This window comes from Acanthochromis polyacanthus, chromosome 9, assembly GCF_021347895.1.
Source record: "Acanthochromis polyacanthus isolate Apoly-LR-REF ecotype Palm Island chromosome 9, KAUST_Apoly_ChrSc, whole genome shotgun sequence".
NCBI classification, from domain to species: domain Eukaryota; kingdom Metazoa; phylum Chordata; class Actinopteri; family Pomacentridae; genus Acanthochromis; species Acanthochromis polyacanthus.
Genome location: NC_067121.1, coordinates 17,309,343 through 17,329,262, shown reverse-complemented (window position 1 = coordinate 17,329,262; position 19,920 = coordinate 17,309,343). Strand labels below are relative to the sequence as shown.

The window sequence follows — 19,920 nt, the reverse complement described above, 5'->3', positions numbered from 1 at the left end:
TCCTTGGGTTTGGTATAAAAGTCATCAAAACAACTAAGTTTCAAGGTGGAAATGCTCATTCAGGACATTGGCTGCTCTTTCCATTCATTATTTGTCTTGTAGCATATAAAAATGCTATATGGACATGTTAATAGGGCAAAAATAAATAAAGAAGAATTTTCCCCAATGGGCGTCTTTTAAGCCTTTGTATACAGTTAACTCAAATACATTTCACAATCACATCATCATTTTTGTTTTGTCACATTAAGTAAGCTGCAGAGACACCACTGACTGTGAGTCTCCAACTCGAAGAGCGGTGATAGCCAAAGTGAAACCCTTGCTATTTTTCTTTTTTCTTGTCATGCAACCTTTCTCAAGCTTACTTTTATCACACCCTCAAAGCAAGACACAGACAAGCTGTGACATTACACTGATTGGATGAGAGGAAGTGCCTCATAAATTGATGCCAGGTCAGGATCAAAAGATTCCATATTTAGGCTTTAAAGGTTGTGAGAGTGGTCTGCTGTTTCAGTGACTCACTGCAGCTGATTTCCAAACAACATCCTGAGTTCCTGAATAGGTAATACTGACATTTCATCATGGATAGCCGCCAGCAGCAGGGAAGAGGCCTGTTGGCCCTTGGCAAATCAAGGCTTTTCATATGTCTTCCTGCAGAGAGAGTTTACATCAGTTAAATAAAAGAATGATGAGTTAAATGACACTTTGTAATTGACATAAGTGACAGTATATTGCTTTGTCAATAAATGGCAATCACCTCACCCTGTGTGAGTGGTCTCAGTGTGAGTGAATAAATCACAGAACTTAAGCTGCACTTCAAGGAAATACTTATTAAGTCTCTCCTCGTGTGGCTTCCAGACAACAGTGGTTTGCCTTTTAATTCCATTGTGATTATCCCATGCCTTGATTGTCAAAAGCTCAATATGACATTGATTAGCTGTCCCTCATTATGGGAAGTCACTGGCTGCTGGTGATGCTAAAATGTTTTCTAAGCTTTAATTTATGAATGCAAAATACCAGCCTGCATTCATCCGTTTGTTTCATCTTGCAGTGTCTCATTATAAAGTGAAGTTATTGGAGCACATAGCAATTAAATAGGATCAGCAAATCCTGAAAAGCCCAGTTACCAAAGTCATGACTGATCCCTGGTGTACATCTGACCACCAAGTTAACACCACTGGCTGTACTGTGGGGGATTGCCAAGAGTCAAAAGATCACTTTAATTTGTTTTCATACTGACTGAAAAATGTATGTGCGCTTTACTTAACAATACATTAGAGACCTTATGCATTCCAAAAATATATCCTAATCTTTTGGAATTAAAATACAAATTGTGTCTGTTAGCTACTGATGGGAAGTGTTTGTGACTATATATAATGTTAACTTGATGGTAAATAAGTGACACTAGCAGACATTGTCTTTGTGTTACGTATCACTAAAATAGTAACACACAACACCTGAATTCAGGTCATCTGACTCACATTGAAGCAATATCTTTATAGGTGCTTTAGTTGACAGCGTGTTCCATGCTAACTATCTAGGACAAAGACTTATTCAGGAGGGGGTCATCTATCATGAATGCAAGGGTTGTGTGTGTTTCTGTGAGTGTGAGCATTGCTCAGCGAGAGAGAACGTGTAAGTGGATAACTCAGCTAGCTCAGCAAACACCTCGACTGTTGTAGTAACAGGTACATACCAACAGAGGTCACTTTTTTGTCTGTTCCATGTCCTTGGGGTGACTGGTTAAATGTGACCTTCTGGAAGGTTATGACATAGTGTACGTGTAAGCTTCATTTGAATTCGCAGCTGTAGGTTGACATGAACCCAAAAACAAACCAGACCTGCACCTGTATGTACTCACTATGTCTGAGTAAACACTACGGTTCAAAAGTTTGGGGTCACCCAGGCAATTTCATGTTTTTCATGAAAACTCACAGTTTTATTCATGTGCTAAAATAACTGCACAAGAGTTTTCTAATCATCAATTAGCCTTTCAACATCATTAGTTGACACCATGTAGCATTAGAACAAAGGAGTGATGGTTGCTGGAAATGTTCCTCTGTACCCCTATGTAGATGTTCCAATAAAAATCAGCCGTTTTTAGCTTGAAGAGTCATTCACCACATTAACAATATCTAGACTGTGTTTTTGATTAATTTAATGTCATCTTCATTGAAAAAAACTAAATTGCTTTTCTTTCAATAATAAGGACATTTCTAAATGACCCCAGACTTTTGAATGGTAGTGGACGTGCAGACCACATTATATAGCTGTTCTGTTGTTGTAGTTCAAGCCGAAGTCACTTTACTACAAACACCTTCATGGTATTGTTGCAGAAGTAGCTGAAGTTTGTCGCCATCATGACTGATCTGGCTCCTTTTATTTTTTTAAAGAAAAGACTAAACGGCTACAGTGATTGCTATTCATTCAGAATAAAACTCTAGTCCTATAACCTACACCACTATAATGCAGAATTACTGACATTTATCTTAATATTTTGTACACTGCAATATGGAAGTTGTATTCAAAACAGATATAAAATAGTCAAAATTATGTTTCTCCAGTGTAAGATGCCAAAATTTGAGCATTCATGTGTGCACATGCAGTTTGGACACTCAGTATAATTGTATAAAATATAACACAATGATCATATTGTTTATCACAAATCATAAAATAACTCAACTTTAAAATTTATAGTTTAGTTGTTGATCTGGTCAGCTCTCTCCTGAACATTATCTGTTGCTCTGTTGATACAGTTTCTATGTAATGAGACATTGCTGGAGAAGAATACTATTTGTGCACAGATTTTCAGCTTTGTGCATTGAGCTTCAACAGTTACAACTACAGTGACATCTTTTCTAAATGCTTCACGTTGTTTTCATGAAATATATAGTTTATTTTTGCTTTATTTTAAGTGCCGCAGTAAGTATGTATTATTCTCTAATCTATTGCAGACCTAACCTCATGATTTAATGCACAAGCTACAAATCAGTCCAAACTCAAAGATCTGCTTGTGAGCTTTTAGAGCTTTAGTGTAGAATGTCTCATTTAAAGCATTTAAAATTAATCAAATTAATTGCCCCTCTGTGCTAAATATTTATTTTATTTTTGGAGTACACAATCATATCATTTGTTTTTTCATTGTTTTTAAATTTTTGCTGTTACAATACACAGTAACGTCAGGGGAGCTGCTGCCCCCCAGCAGCACTTGATCAGATAGAGTGGAATAACATTTAATCAGAGACTATGTCCCTGCTGTGCTTTGTTTTGTTTGATTTTTTTTTTTTTTTCAGATCTTAAGCCCCCCTCCCCCATTTTTTCCACTGACTTTTTACACCTGATTCCTATGACCTGAATGCGACAAAGAAAGTGGCGATCTGTAGCTGAACTTAACCCCAGTGCCCCCCTCACTGCCACTGGGCCAAACAAGATCAACTGGCCAGTAATCAGCACCCAAATGTAGACTTGTGAATTTTTGAGCTGAGAGAGTCGTCCAGACTGGCTTAACAAATGTTTAGACATGACACAGCAGTTACTAGTTGTTTATTTATATCCAAACTTTATCTTTTACATTTAAAAAATGGAAAATCTACTTGTCAGGCACAAGAAATCCAAATGTGACGGAACCATAGTTTGTACCATGATTACATAATAATGGTCACTTGCGTTGAGGCATATCTTAGGCAGGCAGTTTGAGGTAACAGCAGACTCAGAGCATGACTACCACGTGCCAAGGGCTTGGCTTGTGCCAACATCCTCTTACGACACTCACTCTTGTAGACACACACACACAACACACATACACACAGGGATAGACCCTCATGTGGGCTTGAGGTAGTTATAGAGGGCACTGAGTCCTCCCTGCAGCACCTCCTGGATAGGCTTGAGGAGGGGGTTATGGATAATATGGAGTCCTTTATCCAGTGGGTGGCAGGCCAGCCGCCCGAGTCTGCTCAGTAGATACATTTCCACTGGGACACTTTGCAGTGCATTAAAGTCAACATTGAGGAGTTCTAAAGACTCCAGGAAGCAAAGAGTCTTAGGCAGTGTGTGTATACTGTTTCCCTCCACGATGAGGATCTTCAAGTTGACCAGGTCCTGTATCTGGTCTGCAATAGTCTCCAGACGGTTGCAGGCCAGGTGCAGGAAGACCAGGCCCTTCATGCTGTAGACACAGGTGGGGATGTGAACGATGCGGTTGTGACTCAAGTTGAGTTTGGTCAGATTGTGCATGGCTGCCAAGCTGCTGGGGAGGGCTGAGATCTGGTTGTTGGCCAAGCTGAGTACCTCCAGGCAGGTGCAGGAGCCCAGCTCCTCAGGGACCTCACTCAGGCGGTTGCGACAGGCAAAGAGTACACGCAGCTTTTTCAGAAGGCCGATCTCAGGTGGAAGGCTGGACAGGTTATTTCCCCACAAGTTGAGAACCACCAGATTGTCCAAAGCACTCAGAGCGGGAGGCAAAGAGCACAGGCAGTTCATGGATAAATTTAACTTTTGAAGCCCTCGAAGCTCCCACAGCTCAGTAGGCGTTTCGTCAAGCCCCCGCATGGCTAGACTCAGGGTGCTATAACCAAAGTGCATTGTAGCGTGTCTACGGATCCTCTCAGCAGCTGAGGACAGGCTGGGCTGGTCGTCTCTAATCGCACTCTTCCTCCTTTGATTCACACTCACCTCATTCAGCTCCTTGTCGGACAAACTGCGAGATTGCTTCCCACCCATCGTCCTCGCAGTGCTGTTGATTCTAGTACTTATATTGAGAAGTCAGCATGCAATTAGCTGAATCACCAACTCTCGAACATTGACAGGATTGCTAAGGATAATGATTTCTGATTGATCTCCAGGGCTCTTGAACAAGTCACACAGTACATCGTCAGTTCCACTGGCACTATAGAGTCTGGAGGTGGAGAGCTCCTGATGTTTGGCAGCAGTCACTTTGAATCCTGGCTGGTTTTTCTCCCCGAGCTGAGTTACAGCCTGCTGTAACAGAGGACTATGGGAGCAGCGTCTCCCAGACCAACTGCCAGTCTTACTGGATTTCATTCCCCAGCTGGTCCTGTCACTTTTCAAGTCCACAGATAGCACCCTGCTCCCCACCCACTATAGGCGGGCAGGGCAGGGGATAGGATGCTGTGTGAGCTCAGTCAGTTGAGGTCATTGCAATGATCTCATAGCCTAACACACAGAAATACACCGGTGCTCACACATGCTGTCACACATGGTACAAAACCATGTTTATTCTGTTAATACATTCTAAGCTACAGCTGCTATCCTTTGTTACAATGTGTTATTTATTACTGAGAATATTAACATGCTAATACTGACTGACCACAATTCCCTTTCATATCTTTTTGTGTCGGCCTGAGCTTTTATACATGTTTTCCAGTTTTTGCTTAGACATGGCATAAAGCAGGCAGCAATGAAAACGCTGAATCATCTCTCGAAAATGTAGCATTTCCTAGATATATGTGTCTTGCCTCCTGCCAAGTGATGTTGGACGAGATGTGGGATGCATGGTAAACACAAAGAGGCAAACAACCATGTACGTTCACACCTACAGCCACTGTAAAGTCACCATTTAACAAAGTAATAAATGTCTTTGGGCTACTGGAGGAAGGGTGAGCATCCTGAGAGAACAAGGGTACAAGGAGAGCATGCAAACCACAACAAAAGACTCAAGTTGACCAGAAGGTTAACACCCAGAATCTTCATGTTGTGAGATGACAGTGCTAACCACTGCACCGTGCTGTGCTCCTCTAATCAAATTATGTCTTTTATAAATCTGTCTAAAATTTTGTTGCATCCAGTATTTTTTTTTTTGTTTTTGCCATCATTTATCTTTGATAATTTGGGCTAGGGGTGCACAATGTTGCATTTTTGCAGATATGTGATGTTGATATTTCCAACTCATTTGGGCCAATTGTAGATACCAATATATGCATTTTTTACATTTAGTCCCTAATTACAGAGAACATTGAGTCTACCGGGCTTTGCAAAAGTTCTGTTACACTTGTTGAGACATTCACGAAAATGAACACAAAGACTTTTTGGTGCAATAAGATAAAACTTTAGGGTGGCCACATTTCTGATTAATATTATCATTAACACATATATTGAAATATTTGGAAAATAAAAAATTATCTTATTGCACCAAAGCATCCTTGTGTTCATTTTGCTTGCATTTTGCAAGTGTAACAGAACTTTTTCAAAGCCCGGTATAGCAGAATTAATGTATTATTATCCTGACTCTTGTCACAGTGTTCCACTGGCAGTTGCAAAAATATATACATTGTGTCCATGGGGCAAAACAAGAAAATGATCTTAAATTACATATTAAATGTGTCATATTTACATCTATGTAATATTTTCAAACAAAATAGTACATTTTTATCTTGACAGGTGTTATTTGTCTGTCAGTGTTCATTTTGGCAGACACTGATTTATCACTTGAAAGTCTTGATTAGCCGATATCAGTGATGATGCCAGTAACATTATGCATCCCTGCTTAAGGCACATTTTGCATAATATTTTCAATGCAGGCAAATTTGGTGTGATGGAGTTTGTTTATATTGCAGAGCTGTTACTTTTCCTTAAGCAAAGAGTGTGAATGCTGGATCCTCTGGGGAAAACCCACACCAACAGGAGAACATTCAAATTCCACTTAGGTTTCCTGAGCTGGCTGATTTTCAGTCAAGGCCTCCCAACTGTGAGGCAATGATGCCAGTTTTTTAGTGCCAAATTACAAGTCTGTCCCAAAGGGTTCTACTAGCAGGTGACCCTCTCTGTGTTTACTGCATGAATTAAAAAGATGACGAAGACGAAGAAGAAGAAGAAGAAGCAGAAAAAGAAGAAGAAGAAGAAGAATGTACACAGGAAGAGCAGAAAGAGGTCAGCTATGTGGTTGTTGTTTTTTTCCAAATGAATATCAACTTCCCCTATATAAATATTTAAACATTAAATAACAATAAAAGTGCTCAGAGAGTGCAGTACTCCACCAAGGTTGCTTAGTTGTTGTATGATTTCTGACAAATTAAATCTTTAAAAAATTGGTCGTCCGCAGCAGTTGGTTTGTAGTGGGATTGCAATCATGTGATCGTCAGCCGGCAGCTGACATAGTGTTCACATGTAATCATAGTTACAGAGACACCATGCCGCTATCTCACAATGACAATCAAGTGGTGCTTGTGTCATTGCTGATTTTCCCTGAAAATGTCATCCAAATCCCTTAGTCCGTTTTTGGGTAATGTTACTAACAGACAGACAGACAGACAAACCAATGCTGATCGTCACAAAACTCCACCGTGTTCCTTGGTGGAGTAATACAGTTTTTCTCCATCACCTTGGTACCTTTCTCAAATCATCCTCTGCATTTGCAAAACAGTAAGTGCATTTCTCAAAACAGCTCGTAAAAATAGCAAAACACCACGAATTACCTGCAAAAGCCAGTCTCTTGCTCAACATTCTTTGTTTGTCTCTCTAAAGTACAGCTTTAGAAAAACAGTCTAACGGAAAAGAAAAGAAATATCCTTGACATATTCTGAGAACTTGTTCAACCATTTTGCATGTAAAGACTCATGTGATGAACTAATGCCTAAATGTTGTGGGAGGTGAGACTATTCAACAGAGACCCATCATAATATATTTTGATCAACATGACTGGAAAGCCTGGAATTTTCAGCTTCTTCTGCAGACACCCCCTCCCCTTTGAGAAGGGAAGGGGGGGTGATCACCATATTAACAGGACCTTTGACTTGCTAATTAGATCATTACCTGCACTCAGCCCTCTCAGGTGCATTGAAAAGGAAATATGTAGTAAACAGGGTTGGGCAGCCTTTGCCTAAACATAAGGAGAGACCAAACAAAGGACTTGAGTGAACTTTTTTTTTATTTCTCAATGAAAATTATTCAAACTTTTTTTGTAGCATTTTTTTATTAGCAATTTTTACACACAAATGGAGATTCTTTTCTACATTTCCGACAGGTGTACTTGTGGCAAATGGCACATTTCTCTGTACTGAGATTTCTGTTGCAACTCTGACGCACTTGGCAGGTTGTCTTTTTCCCTTCAGAAACCCTTTTCATTTCGTGTAGCGCCTCCTTTCTCTCTTTTTCCTGTTCAAGTTCCTGCATGTGTCTAGTTCTCAGTTCAATTGCAAGCATGTACTGAAACTTTCACCTTGACTCGTTTGATCCTGTACATTTGTTATACAGTACATGTGCATTAGCAGCAGCAATGTCCAGGATGTTATAGAATACAGTGATAGGCCATCTCCGTGTTCCGGTGCGCACTGTGTAAGCACGCAGTTTTTGATCCAGCACATCAACACCACATTTCAATTGGTTGTAGTTTGTAATCACATTTGGTTTTCTCTGCAAATCCTCTTCAAGCTATACTTTCTTATGCATCGTGCTGAGAAGACATACACTTTTCTTCTTTTTAGCTGCATAAACTGTTAGCAGGGCACTGCCAGAAGTGAACACCTGTGTTGAAAATTCTTCACGTGCTGTGGTGTTTTTAACTTGCTCTGGAACTTCCCGTTGAATTTTGTTTATCGTGCCAAGCAGAGTTGTATTGCGCTGTAGATGTCTGTTCGCCAGAGACAATGATGTAAAAAAATTGTCCATCGTGGCAGTCCTGCCTCTGTCCAGAAAGGGTTCCATAAGCCGCTCTTCTGCAGCATGGCGTCTTTTCCTAAATAAGGCATGGCATTGCACATGTACTTCTTTCTTGTCCAAGTCTGCTGCAATCTAAAACTTTATTCCAAACTTGTCCGATTTGGATGCAATGTACTGTAGAAAAAGACACTGCACCTTTGTGGGAAATAAATGTTCATCAATAGTTATGTGTTGCCCTGGGTTGTATGACAACACACAGTTCTGAACAAAGCGCCCCCAAATGTCTGAAATAGCAGCAAATTTGTCCATCTGCAAGCATTCGAAACGGGTGTCCTTGATATCGAAACGTAAATATCGCATCAGCTCTGCATATCAGTCCCGGGACATTGTGGACATGATAACCAGAATGCCGAAGTATTTTGACCAGCAGTCTCGCATGGCACCAGCTCCGCCAGTCACTCCTCTGAAGAACAATACAGCGATGAATGCCATCAGCTCGTAGACACTTGTGCTCCAGTCAGGGTTTGTTTTGCGGGCTTTGTGAATTGTGCAGTCTCTGATGGTCAACAGCATGCTGATGTCAAATAGACAGAGGAAGCTTTTGCAAGCGACTTGTCACTTTGCGTCTTACAATCTCTGTCGGTCCTGCATTGGCGAACGATGTCTGAGTTGTCAGAGTTGTCTGAACGGTGCTGAAGTCCTCAATTTGTCGCTGGACCCAAACAGTACCATCTTTTGCTGTCTCTTCTGCTGGCCCAGCCTAAAGATAAGATGAGAAAAGATTAAAACTCTATTGCCCAAAACGGGGAATTGTTTTGCATTTACGAGCATACAGTATACTGTATAAATAAAACCAATAACATGCTACATTATAAAAGCAAAATATGTAAGTACCTTGGAGTTTTCTGTAGCTTCTTTGCTTTTCTGGGCTTTCTCTTCTTTTCTCTTCTCTGGGACTTCTGTTCAGTGCGCTTGCACTTTTGGGATGAGGAAGACTTTTTTCCAGTGTCCCTGCGTTTTTTGCTCTGTGGCCTTTCTTCCTCTTCAACAATTATTAGGTTTTTTTGTCCGCTTTCGTGTAGGTCTCATGTGAACAGGCTGTTCCAGCTGTGAATCCGTTGGTGCTGGCACATCCTCATCAGAGGAGGAGGAGGAATCTTCTTCACTACTTCCAGAGTCCACATCTGGAAGTGCTTGCAAAATAGCTAAGGCTTCCAGAGCACTGTATGTCTTGCGTGGTCTTCTTGCTGCCATTGCTGTTGACTACTTGACTTGAAGAAGTCATCTGCTTTTATAATCAAAATTTCACTCACACACCCACTAACCCCACAAACCAGATACACGGGACAAACAGGTTTTGGGAGACTGCATGTTTCATTAACATATGTTAAAACGAGTGAATGGCTCATTAAGGAACCATTGTGTCACAACAATGGGCTCTTGGGACCTGAGGTCCCGTCTACTGCCCCCCTCTACTCGAAGTTACCCTGCGAAAATTTTTGCAGGCTCAGGCCTTTTAGTAGTTGATAATGTCGGAAACAGCAGATAATTGTACATAATCCTTTGCATGGATGTACCAAAGCATTTGCAACTTATTCATAGAAATGAAAAACTGTTTGTTTTTTTTATGTGCACAAGTGACACAATGATGTGAAGATTGAACAAGTAGTTTTGAGAATTTCAATTCTGATCTGAGAAATGTACCAAAGCAACTGAGAAAAACTGTAAGAACAATATTGTGATACACAAAAAAACACCTTTTAATAAATCATTTAGAAAATATCTACAGGCTGGTAATAAATGCTAAATAAATGTTTTAAAATAAAGTGTTTTCTAATAGTTGTTAAACCTGTAAGTAATGTGAGCTGTGAACGCACAGCATAAATGGTAGAGGTGTAAATGGGACCTTGGATTTGATCCACTTTCCTCAACAGCCTTACAGAGTCTGACCAGGACTTGGACTGGCTTTAGTCATCATTCTTCACCCAGTCCAGTAATCAAACTATGAGGATGACAGTTAGCAGTGATTTCCAACTCTAGGGACTCGGTCGCTCTGCTCTAAACGTGGCTACATCAGCACTTCTGACTGACAGGTTGAACCATGTATTTGCTGAATTGAACAACAGAGATGTTGAGGTGCATTGCATTGCTTGTGCAGCACCTCTTGTCTGGACATTTTTTTTTTTACTAAATGTTAATACCTTTATATCACACTAAGTTTTGTAAAAGTGGCTGACTGGTAGATTTTCTGTGTGTGTGCTCACAGCGAAACACTTAATCACAAAGTCTTTATACAGCCCTCCCGAAAATCTGCACTGCTGATCTTGTGTGTGCCACGGCTAATTTCACAAACAGCAGGATTGTTATATCTTGACATCTTCTATATACATGAAAAATGTTCCTCACTCAAACCCCAGCTGTCAAATATGCAGAAAATCTTGGCTTCATATACATATCTTTCATCATGGGTTAAATGCAGCATCACAATACCTGAAAAGAACTGAAATGAATGGAGAGATGGAGAGACGGAGTGATAGGTAGCTGGACAAATGGACAGAGACAACAATTCCTGGTTCTCTGACAGAGAAATGTCATCATGATATATTTCTCCTTAACACACCTTCATCATAATCTTGTGAGTGAATCTTCATTAAATGTTCCTCTTTTTATCCTATGCTTACTTTTTTCCAAATTAATCATCCCTTCTTGCAGAGGAACAGATGTGTGGAAACAGCTTGAGATTTGAATTACAAGAAAGTGGGATTTGCCATTCCTTTTGCATTCACACAACACCTTAATACAGAGTCCCATTAGTGCCAAATGAGAATGAGTTATTCACTCTGAGAACAGTTACACCCTCCAGTCCTCGGGGTGACAAAAATGATCTCATTTGAGAAAGCTCATCTGGTTATGTGGCACAATAATGACTCTGGATGAGCCACCTTTAGAGACTCCAGTTCAAGATATATACCATTAGTACTTGTTCATTACTGTAGAGGCTTCCGGGGATGACAGATGATATACTGCCTCATTGCCACAGAATGTGCCGTAGGTGTCTCTGCCCTGTTGAAATGTAAGGCATACCTGCCAAGACCTGGGGCTCTTTAGAGTCTATATTGCAGACGCATTACTCCCTGAAGATAGCAAGCACTCTTATTGAAGAAAATGTTCCCTCTTTAGGCAGAATACAAGACAAGATTAGGTCTGAGAGACAAGAAAAATGCATTTTGCAAGGCTTTTGAGCATTCCAGACAAAATTAGTGCCACAAAATGGGAGAAAACATGTGAACGGTGGTAGCTGGCGAGCCACCTGAGCTGATAATCATCTATTATTCAGCAGGTGTGGATGTGAATATTCACACAACTGGACACTTTCTGCTTTCCATTTGTGCACATGTATGCAACTCCCCCCCCACCCCACCCCCCACCCCCACCCCCACCACCACCACCAGCTAATGGAGTCTGTGGAAATGGTCATGCATTTTGTCAAAAATTGAGGATATGTCACACATTTAAATTGTCATCTGGAAATTGGCTGCAACACTGCTCTGCCCAAACCTCCAGGTGACAAAAAGGATCTACTCAGCAATGCAAATTAGCAGGGAGGAAATTTGAGGGAGCGTCCAACAAGTCTGCTTGAAGGCTAAATAGGAGGCCAAGAACATTTCATTTCTGTGTTTCAAATGTTCATTTATTTACAAGATTGGACACAGTGAAGTTGCCCCAGGCTGATTGTGCAAATTATCAGCATGAAAATAAAGCTGGTCTGAATATATTCAAGCATACTTTGAAGACATGTCGGTGTTTGAAGACTACAAACACAAATTCATAACCTTGTCGGATCTTCTTAGAATATTTTGTGAAACACCTCCACTGTGGACCTTGTAATCTCCTAATCTCCCTCCCCCGGCCATATGCCAGGTATCTGTAGTTAGATCTGTAGTGAAGCAGCCAGATTCATCTTGAGATAAACTGGGACAACATGATGAATAGATAATAAAGGCACCCAGGGGAGAGCACTATCCGGGTTAACTCCACAGCATAAACATACCATTTGTAATGATGGCTGGAATCAACAGGGAGCCACAGTGCGCAAAGCTAACTGGGCTCCAAAGTGACCAAATCAGTCGTGACTTTGCTGATGCAGCAGATGGAGAGTACAAACCGATTGTGGCTGTGACAACAACAAGCGGTTTGATGAAGTACCACTGAGTAGCCTAACTGGGTCTCACCTGCTCACTGCTATAGGCCACTGAGTGCTAAACAGAAATGGTTGTACAGTCAGTGCAGTTGTAGACTCTTCACAGGGAGATAAACTGTCACTGCTTTGCAATGCCAGTGAGACTCGCTGGTTGATCTGAAGTCCACGCTTTGACCTTGTCACAGCAGAGACACTGACAGTGATGAAAGTAAACTTCTCCCTAAAAGATGTGTTAGATCCAAAGCCTGACTCCAGTTAATATGTGTGTGGGCCAGACACCATCCACCATGGGGCAATTCCCCTGCTAGGTAGGCTGCTGAGGGAGGAAAACTTCTAGGGTCAGGAAGCAGCCTCCTTGATGCTTTTTCTGGACAAACCACCTTCAACCACAGCACGGGATTATATAGCATGTTACTTTGAGCATTCTCAATCAAATACTAGTACTAATAATAAGATACTAGATAGATAGATAGATAGATAGATAGATAGATAGATAGATAGATAGATAGATAGATAGATAGATAGATAGATAGATAGATAGATAGATAGATAGATAGAAAAAGATATTACTTGTTGTCTTCATTTTTTTCTGTTCATTTTAAGCCTGGTACAACTGAAGGTACATTTTTTGAACAAATATAGAAATATAGAAATGTAACTTGAGAGTTTAATTGAAGAGCTGATATCTAGTTTTTTTTTTGGTTTTCTTGATAATAAGCAAAAGTTCTTACATCAATAGCTATGGCATTGCACTGCCAAAAACAGTGCTTTTAGGCATTCTATGTTTTCTTTTCTGTCTGTTTTATTCACATGATACACACAGGAGTTAGTACTTGATGAAATAACCATTGTTTCTGATGACTGCAGCTATGCATCTTGGCATGCTCTCCACCAGCTTCTGACATTGTTCTGCCTTCATAGCAGGCCACTCCTGTTGCACAAATTCAAGCACTTTTGCTTTGTTTTTGGGCTTGTGGTTCTCTGTTTTGCATTTGATGATTTTCCAAAGGTTTTCAGTTGGATTTAGATCTGGTTATTGAGCAGACTAAGCCAATGGTTCGAATGTTCTTGTTCTCCATCCAGGCTTTAACTGGCTTTGTTATGCGGCAAGGCGCATTGTCTTGTTGGAAAATCCAGTCATTTGACACAAGGAAAGAGTTTTCCAGCTGATGGAAGACGACTGTTTTCAAGAGTTGCCCTGTACCTGATTCACTGGACCTTCACACAATTGCATTTGCCCTGTTCCGCCCATACTGAAACAACCCCAGATAGTCACTGATCCACCCCTGTGTTTTACTGTAGGGGCAAGACAGTCTGGTTTGTTGGCTTTTACAGGCTTCCTCCTAACCAATAAGTTGGCTGGAGTGGGCATCAACTGAAAACTGGATTCATCACTGAAGAGAACCTTAGCCCAGTCATCAACAGTCCAATCCTTGTGATCTCCAGCAAAGAGTAACCAGGCTTTTCTCTGCCTTTTGTTGAAGAAAGGCTTCTTCTTGCCCTGTGTGACTTCAGACCAGACTTCCTTGTCAAACAAGTCACATTTCTCCACAGTGCCCACTCATTTATAAGGTTCCTGGAGGTTTGAAGACGTTCCTGACACAGGAACGAATGAGTGCACGGTCATCTCGTGGGGTAGAAGGACATTTCCTGCCGCAACCAGCTAGCAATTTGATAGTACCATGCTGGGTTTGTTTTTCTTGGCATAATGAATGACTGTCTTGCAGATCTTCAGTTTTTTCGTTACCTATCTTTCACTCATTCCAATTTCCAGCAGCGCCAAGATGGCTGCCTTTGTGGCTTCATTTCTTTTGTTTTAGGTATTATGTGAGAGCTGACAACTTCTAAGTTGTGCTATGACTTGAATGTAAACAGGAAACCACCCTAGGTCGTTGCATCTGCAGTGCTACTCATGACATGAAATGGCCTCTTATATATCCTGGGAATACAATAAAGCCTAAGCATATCAAATAAAACATAAAATATGTAATCAGCTGCATTTTGTGGTGTTCATTGTATTCTTCATGGTAATATACCTTTAGTGGTACCAGGCATTAAAATGAACAAGAAACTGAAGAAAACAAGGGTGGTCTAATACTTTTTTCCATGACTGTAGATAGATTCACATGAATCCACCGTTTTATTTATTAAATAAGAAGGAAATATTTGTGAAATTTTGATAAATTTTCAAATGTGCGATACTGTTCAAAAGCTTGGGGTCATGGGAAATGCCCTTACTTTTGTAAGGAAAAGCTATTTTTTTCCAGTGAAGATAACAATAAATGAATCAGAAATGCAGTCTAGACATTGTTAATGTGGTAAATGACTATTCTAGCTGGAAACGGCTGATTTTTAATGGAAAATCTACATAGAGGTACAGAGGAACATTTCCAGCAACCATCACTCCTGTGTTCTAATGCTACATTGTGTTAGCTAATGGTGTTGAAAGGCTAACTGATGATTAGAAAACCCTTGTGCAATTATGTTAGCACATGAATAAAAGTGTGAGTTTTCCTGGAAAACATGAAATGGCTTGGGTGACCCCAAACTTTTTAACGGCAGTGTATTTCTATGTCTTTTTATTATAAAAATGTTGTGGTTTATCACAGGTGTCACTTTTTATGTTATTTTATATTAGACATAGAAATTCACAGGCTATTTTTGTAATTTTAATTCATGTTTTCATGATTTTCAAAATTATTGAAAAATAATTCCAATTTTTTGTATATTTTCATAATCCAGGAAATTCATTTTCAAACTTAACTCAAGGTTAAATTTGACTTACAGTATAGGCTTTTTCAGAGCTTTCAACTGCATCGCTGGATTAAAGTGTCTCAGCAAATAATAAAATTATCTTTTTTGAAAGCACATTTCATACAGTCTGGCAGGGCATTGCAGTAGTTGGTAAACTAATTTAAGACTTTCCTAACTTTGGCCGTGGTTTGTTGCAGTTACTATACCAATGGTGTTTTCTGAAAAGCTGCCTGGTGCAGCTGAGCAGAACATTAATGGAACTAAACCATCTGTAGGAACAATTCATTTTACATTAAATACATACATTTGATCCATCTATCCATTATCTATACACCGCTTAATCCTCATTAGGGTCGCGGCATGGCTGGAGTCTACCCCAGCTGACTTTGGATGAAGGCAGGGTACACCTGGACAGGTCACCAGTTTATCACAGGGCTACATGTAGAAACAAACAATCACACTCACATTCACACCTATTAGATGAACACCAATTTAGAGTTACCAATTAACCTGAGGATGTTACTGGACTGTGGGAGGAAGCCGCAGTACCTGGAGAAAACCAACGCATGCACAGGGAGAACAATCAAACTCCATGCAGAAAAATCCCGGAAAGGTGGAGACGCGAACTGGGGATCTTATAGCTGCAAGGCAACAGTGCTAATCACAGAACCACTGAGCAGCCCTGTTGATTCATTGTTACGTAAAAAATTAACAAATTTAAAAAATGATTACAGCTGCCCGGTTCAGGTTCACTCAACTGCTGCAAACCTCTTCTGTTCAGATTGATAATCAGGCTGTTTCTGAAGCCACAATCAGGCTGTTGGCAGTTGAGCTTGCTAATTTAAATGGTAGGGCTAGCAGTGGTGACAGACTGAGTAAGTACTGCACAAGGACAGCAGAGCAAAAGAGAGGAACTTTCACGGCCAGTTTGAATCAACAGCTTTATTGCAGAGGATGTGTTGGATGTTGCACTGAGTGAAGTTTACTGTGTGAGTGCCGCAACTGAGTTGTGTGCTTGAACTAGGCTTTGGTTTTGACCACAAGTGCCAGTACAGAGGTTTCAGGGCTGATGATTTTTCTGTTCATGCCACCAGAACTTGAAACAATAGGATCTGACAAGCTCTGTTCAAGAAATTAGGACGCTTGCCAGACCATCACTGCCAGCAAGCCATAAATGTTTCATGTGGTTCTGATATGGTAATCATTGGATCCCTACAATGACATCTTGTGAGAGTTGGATAACGATGGCTGTCTTTCAGGCCTGTGTGACTCTGGACACAGTCCAACAGCTGAGACACAGCCTGAAGTGTGAATCTGTCTGTTAAAAAAGCCACACGCATCCAATGAGTGTATAAAAGTGTCAGTAAGGTGAATGAAAGGCAGGTGGCACCAGACATTGAGCAGCTATTTACTCTCTGGTCAGAAATTTCCAGAAATGTATTCCTGACTTAAATATGCATTCTGTTTCATGAGGTTTGAGAAAGGGTCCAGGTGCCCGTCGGTGGCACAGACCCAGCTGGAGGATGTGGCTGACTGGTGCTCAGGCTGGCATACTAACAGAGCCAGGGGTGCTTTCACAGTGAGTTGAAAGACGCTGGCGCTGGTGCCATGCACGCAGGGTTCAGAAACCATAGCTCCAGCTGCATGTCCACTCGCTCACATAGTTAAAGAAATTACAGACTGGAAATCTAAACTGACTTTTCCTCAGCCACACTCTCTGCGACATGGCTCGTGATAAGCACACTGATTTAAGGACATTAACAATTCCACAAAACATCATCACCTTCAATGCGTGCAAGACTGTGAGATTTAGGGCTAGCATGAAAAAAGACATTTTTAAATCACCGGGGACGAAGCAATAAAAGGCCAACATGTCTAAAACAGCTTAATGTATTATTTCTCTGAGGCTCATGTAAGCCTTTTATTAAAGTGAAACAATCTTGTCAGACACCTGTTGTTCTTGCAAAGGGTATTTATTGTTGGCCTGTGTCAGCACACTGTAATCCCTGGCTAGAACATGACTGTATTACCAGTGTAACCTATTCTTGGTCATCATAATTTCCTGTGTGTGCGTGTGCGTGTTCGTGTACGTGTACGTGTGCGTGTACGTGTGCGTGTGTGCGTGCGTGTGTGCGTGCGTGTGTGTGTGTGTGTGTGTGCGTGAGTATTCACTGATTGCAGGCACCATTTTTTCTGACACCCAGTGTCATGCAGAACAAATCGCCTATTGCTGACACCAGTGATTTCTTGTCTCTACTGCTGAGAAGTGTGTGTGGAGGCAAAACAGTTGGGTCTTACTGACGAGAGTTGGACATTTCTGTGATTAAGTAGTAATGGGCCAGGACGTGACAGGGAAACTGGGGATTTTATCGGTCGCAGGGCAGGAAAAACAGCACAGCCTTGGGCCTGTGTGCTATTTTTGGGAGCAAATATAATTATTTCAAGACTTTTGCTGCCAAAAGTCTCAACATTAGTATTTAAGCCTTCTGTCTATAAAATGCAGTTTTACAGACTTGTGATTGAATTGAGGAATGACTGACATGCATAAGTAACACTAGACTTTTAAAGCAATGAGGACTCTCATTATCTCACCATCTTTACCACGCCTGCCTTGAATTCCAGTGTCTGCATATGGAGCTTAACCCACTAATTGTGGCCTGAGTTCCAATGGTATTGTTGCATGCCAGTGCTTTGGTTTATGGTCTCAGTTATATTAAGATATGGGTATTTTAACATCCATAAAGGAAAACACTATTAGCTGAGATAATCAGGGATGTGTGTAGTCTGATTTATGTGTGAGGCTGTTGAGGTGGAGGATTTGTTATGTCTTGGTATGGCTGACACAACAGGGTGTCATGACCTGGAAATAAACAGTAATTTGACGATGATGTTTCTAAGGCAATCCAAACAGTTACTGGAGTGCTTATGGATAGATCTACGAGACTCCAAGTGGTTGCTGTGTGAATATAACAGTGTTATAGTGACATCTACTGGTCGATGTTGAAATAAGCAAACGAGGGTTCAAACATTGTAGATCAGCTCATTTATGGGTCATTCCAGAATTTTAGGACATTTGGGCTTCCATCCATCCATCCATTATCTATGCAGTGCTTAATCCTCATTAGGATCTTGGTGGGGCTGGAGTCTATCCCAGCTGACTTGGGGCGAAGGCAGGGGACACCCTGGACAGGTCACCAGTCTATCACAGGGCTACATATACAGACAAACAATCACACTGAAATTCATATCTGTGGGAAATGTAGAATAATCAATTGACCTCAGCATATTGTTGGACTATGGGAGGAAGCCGGAGCACAGTCAGAAAACCCATGTATGTACAGGAAGAACCTACAAACTCCATGCAGAAAGATACCGGGAAGGCCATAGCATGAATTGGGGATCATCTAGCTGAAAGGCAAAAGTGTTAACCACCAAGCCACTGTGCAGCCCACATTTGGGCTTCAAAATCAAAAAAAAAAAATTGTCTTTTGAAATTTTCTGCTATAAATTTATCAGTAATAGGTAATAGACTACTAAAGTCTAGATTGGTTCAGCTTACACATCAATGGTACAATTTTTATTCCATGTTTAATTTGTTGTTTGCTAACCCTACTCTAATCACATTAACAGGGTTGCTAATCCATGTAAATGTTAACTTTTTCTCAAAAGTAGAAGCCAGATATTCAGATAACTGTTACTGCTGACCAAGAGGACAAGCTTACTGATGAAAAAGTCAAGAAAAAATCAAAAGAATTAGTCTTGTCCTGATACTATGCATAACACAGTTCCATGAGGTAGAGTGAGACATTCAATCAAGGCTGACAATGTTATGAAAATATGGAAAATAGAAGAGAGGAGAAATGTAAAATGTTCTCCAATTCTGGAATGACCCATAAACATTGTGATTTTGTAAACTCTTATACTGTTGGATAATTGTGTGTTATGATTCAGTACTGACACATATTATTACTCTGATTTTTCTTTTTGACATATCAAAGCTCTTTAAGGACATTTCTGCTTGTATTTAACTGTTTTATTGATTTAAAATTTTCTTGAGAATACATGTTTTTACCTGCAAATTTTTAAAATCCTCTTTTATTTTATCATTGTATTATAATATTTTAACTTAACCCCTTGATGCCTATTGTTGCGAATTTGCAACATACCACTTTCATTCAAACTGTAGCTGAGATAGCTTATCCATTCCCCCAGTGTCAGTTTGTGCATATTCAAGAAGTACCTTGGAACCTTTTGCAAGCACTGGTTTCTCGGTCGAAGTGAGGCCTAATTATTGAATATATGTTCTATGTGTAACAGATAAATTAACAATCTCCATCTATTTTAGCATCAGCTGG

The 19,920-nt window shown here is 40.5% G+C and overlaps 1 protein-coding gene across 1 annotated transcript; it reads right to left on the bottom strand.

Annotated features, from left to right (window-relative positions):
• Positions 1–3,525: 3,525 nt before the first annotated feature.
• On the bottom strand, positions 3,526–5,031 carry LOC110957689 (leucine-rich repeat-containing protein 30-like). The gene has a single exon (XM_022203859.2). The coding sequence runs from the start codon at positions 4,714–4,716 to the stop codon at positions 3,817–3,819; it is 900 nt and encodes a 299-aa protein (XP_022059551.1). The 5' UTR covers positions 4,717–5,031; the 3' UTR covers positions 3,526–3,816.
• Between the last annotated feature and the right edge of the window lie 14,889 nt (positions 5,032–19,920).

Bases quoted from the DNA above. Each gene is read 5' to 3' on its own strand.
- LOC110957689 (XM_022203859.2), bottom strand. From the start codon at position 4,716: ATGGGTGGGAAGCAATCTCGCAGTTTGTCCGACAAGGAGCTGAATGAG.